The sequence below is a fragment of the Nestor notabilis genome, unplaced genomic scaffold (assembly GCF_000696875.1).
Source record: "Nestor notabilis isolate BGI_N333 unplaced genomic scaffold, ASM69687v1 scaffold17744, whole genome shotgun sequence".
NCBI lineage: Eukaryota > Metazoa > Chordata > Aves > Psittaciformes > Psittacidae > Nestor > Nestor notabilis.
Window position 1 is genome coordinate 419 of NW_009925345.1, and position 3,057 is coordinate 3,475.

Here is a 3,057-nt window from a genome sequence, read left to right on the forward strand (position 1 = left end):
CTCTTTCCCATGGTCTGTAGTGGTGGCAGGGTTGTGGCATGGTTCAACCTGGGTTCAGAGTTCAAGGAGCATTTAGGTGATGCTCTTAGCCATATGGTTTAGCTTTAGGTAGTCCTGTGAGGAGCAGGGGTTGGACTCTATGATCATTATGGGTCCCTTCTAATTTGAGGTGTTCTGTGTTTGCTGCCTTCTCTTGCTTCCTGGGGCCATTAGACCCTGCTCCATGGGAAACAAGGGTTTAGGGATTTGCTCCAATGTGTCATCTCTCCCTTTTCTCCCCTTATCCAGGAAGCCGCGGCTACTGCTGCTCCCTGTTGTGTGCCAGAGAAACCTCTTCTCCCTGCTGCTCGTGGTGCAAGCACTGGTGCCAGGGGGCTGCCTCGACCGGCTGCTCCAGGCTCTGGAGCAGGATTCCCATGTGGATCCCTGGGTGTGGGCGCTGGGGGATCTGCTCCGGCAGGGAGCAAGGGGAGAGGAGTGCTGCCCACCTCCTGGTGCCTTGTCTTCCATGTGCCAGCAGCAGCTTAAGTGCCTGGGCCAGAGAATTGCCCAGAACAAACCAGAGGGGCGAAGGAAACTGAAGTGGTGCTTCAGCAGACAGCCCAGTGCCACCGGGGATGGGGCTGACTCTGTGATTCACGGTGGGAAGCACAAGGAAGTGTCAGAGGAGAGGCTGGAGTTGGATCAGGAGAGAGAAGGGAAGAGGATGCTGCTGGAGGAGGTGGTGTTTGACCCCCCAGGAATGCAGGAGGTTGGGGATGTGGCAGGGATGGAAGAGGAGATGCCAGAGGAGCCTTCAGGAGATGGATCTGCCCAGAGTCCAGATGGGGCTGCTCTGGAAAGCTCCCAGCAGGAAGCAGCCAGGAAGATTTCCCAGGCAGAGCTGGCAGTGGAGGTCCAGTCCTTCCTGCAGGTACCGGGCAGGGTTTGCTTCCCCCTTCCAGCCACTGACCCTTTACAGTCTGATTCCTGTTCCTTCATCTTGTTTTCTTCAGCTGCATGGACCAAGGCTGAAGATGCTGCTGCAGAAGGAGTCCAATGTAAGTGTGCTTCTGCCTCTCTCCTGGAGCTGATGGTCTCAACGGGCTCAAGACGGGGGCTCTGGAAGGGGTGGGAGAGGAAGTGGATTGCTTCCCCCTTCCAGCCACTGACCCTTTACAGTCTGATTCCTGTTCCTTCATCTTGTTTTCTTCAGCTGCACGGACCAAGGCTGAAGATGCTGCTGCAGAAGGAGTCCAATGTAAGTGTGCTTCTGCCTCTCTCCTGGAGCTGATGGTCTCAACGGGCTCAAGACGGGGGCTCTGGAAGGGGTGGGAGAGGAAGTGGATTTCACAGCGATGGCTGGAGGCTGCTGCCACCTCCTCTGGGCTCAAGTACCTGCCTCTACCTCACAGGGGTTTGCTGTGTGATGGGCAGCCTGTGGGTCAGTGCAGGGGGTGGCAGTAAAGAGAAAAGCCCTGGAGCTGTTATTTCGTGGTTGGTCTGTTGTTACTCAAGGTCTGTGTTTCTCTCCAGCACCCGGATCTCAGCATCCCACCCGAGCTGCACGTCCTGAACAACTGCTCTCCTGCCCAGGTGAGTCCCAGCATGCTCACTGCAGCTACTGGTGCTGCTGAGGGCCTGCTGCTGTCCCTAGTGTCCCTAATGTCCCTGTCCCCTCTGCCATCCCAGCTCGAGGGGCTGTGCTCCTTCCTGCAGCTCTCCACGTGCCCGGAACACCTCCTGGTGCGTTTCTGCAGCTGGTTGTTGGTTCTCAGCCCTGAGCTCAGCTACAGCAGCGCGGCCACCCTGGCACAGCAGCTCTTCCTCAGGCGAGTACGTGTGAGGACAGCAGAGACTTCCTGCCCCCTGCTTCCCTCCCCACTGTCCCCATCTGCCTTTCCTTGTCCGTAGGTCCTGTCCCTCACCCAGCCGCCCTCCCGACACCTCATGGCTGCCCTCACTTCATTTTGCTCCAAGTATTCCCAGCCCTTCTGTCGTGTCCTGGTGGCTGCGGTCCTGCAGGAGCCAGGGGAAGGTGTGATGGTCTCGCAGGAGGCTTCCTCTGGCAGGAGCTGGAGAGGGGCCATGGGCTTCATACATCAGGAAGGGAAGCCCTAGCTTCTCCTGGGAGACGTTTATCACCCAAAATACGTTAGAAACCATGGAGGAATGGTGCTGGGTTTATCTGGGCAGGTGAACACTTGGGAGTTAGGATGGGAGATGGGTTTACAGATGCCAGGCTGGCTCCCAGCATCCGTTTTCCCAAAGGGAAGCTGCCTTCTCTCTCTGTGGACTAGAGGATTCCTGCCAGCTCCTAATGCTGGGGCCAAAACTGCCCCAAGCACGTTCTGCTGGCATGAGAGGAGAGTCCTGCAGGTATCACTGCTACGGTAGCATCCCCTTCTCCTAGGGATTGGTGCTAATTAAACCCTTGCTGCAGATGGGCAAAGGTTTATCCTGAGCAGTAGAAGGGAGTACTGCATGCTTTCTGGATGTACCCCTGTGTGAAGGGGTGCCAGGGAGGGTTGGACACATCCCCATGGATTTGGCAGCCTCTGCAGGCTCTCTCCCCCTTCTTGCTTTACCTTTGCAGGTGCTGAGCAGACCAAGCTGGTGTGCGAGCTCGTGGAGGAGTGCCTGGAGCCAGACTGTGTGCGACTGGTGCTAAGGTAAGAGGTGACAGGAGCAACAGCTCCACTTGATGGGTCCGGGTGGCTCCAACCGTGTGAGCATCGTATCTTCTCTTCCCCATCATTTGCAGCCAAGTCTTGGAGGTGCCTTTGTAAGTTCTGGCCGTGCTGGGGCGGCAGGTGAGGGTCCCCCTTGTCCTCCGTGTTTCCTTGCCGGCTCCAGCAGCACCGGAGCAAGGACCAGGTCACCTCCCTGCTTGTGGCTCTTCCAGGAGGTGCTGCCCCCTGAGCTCTTCGATCTGCTGGTGCTGACCCTGTGCCGGCAGGCTCCAGCCTTCAGCACGTCTCTCAATTACGCCAAGCTGGTGATGGCCACGCTCACCATGTACCACAGCCAGGTGAGTTCCGCCAGGCTCGGGCCGTGGTGAGCGGCCCCGGGGGGCTC

The 3,057-nt window shown here is 57.9% G+C and overlaps 1 protein-coding gene across 1 annotated transcript in view; it reads left to right on the forward strand.

The window, feature by feature from the left end:
• Positions 1 to 3,010, forward strand: part of FANCE (Fanconi anemia, complementation group E) — a gene marked incomplete at both ends in the record, with an annotated part of 3,334 nt that extends 324 nt beyond the window's left edge. The window contains 8 exon segments of the mRNA XM_010013025.1: positions 289 to 913; positions 996 to 1,040; positions 1,516 to 1,575; positions 1,672 to 1,815; positions 1,894 to 2,017; positions 2,576 to 2,651; positions 2,744 to 2,792; positions 2,885 to 3,010. Coding sequence (XP_010011327.1) covers positions 289 to 913; positions 996 to 1,040; positions 1,516 to 1,575; positions 1,672 to 1,815; positions 1,894 to 2,017; positions 2,576 to 2,651; positions 2,744 to 2,792; positions 2,885 to 3,010 — 1,249 coding nt within the window.
• Between the last annotated feature and the right edge of the window lie 47 nt (positions 3,011 to 3,057).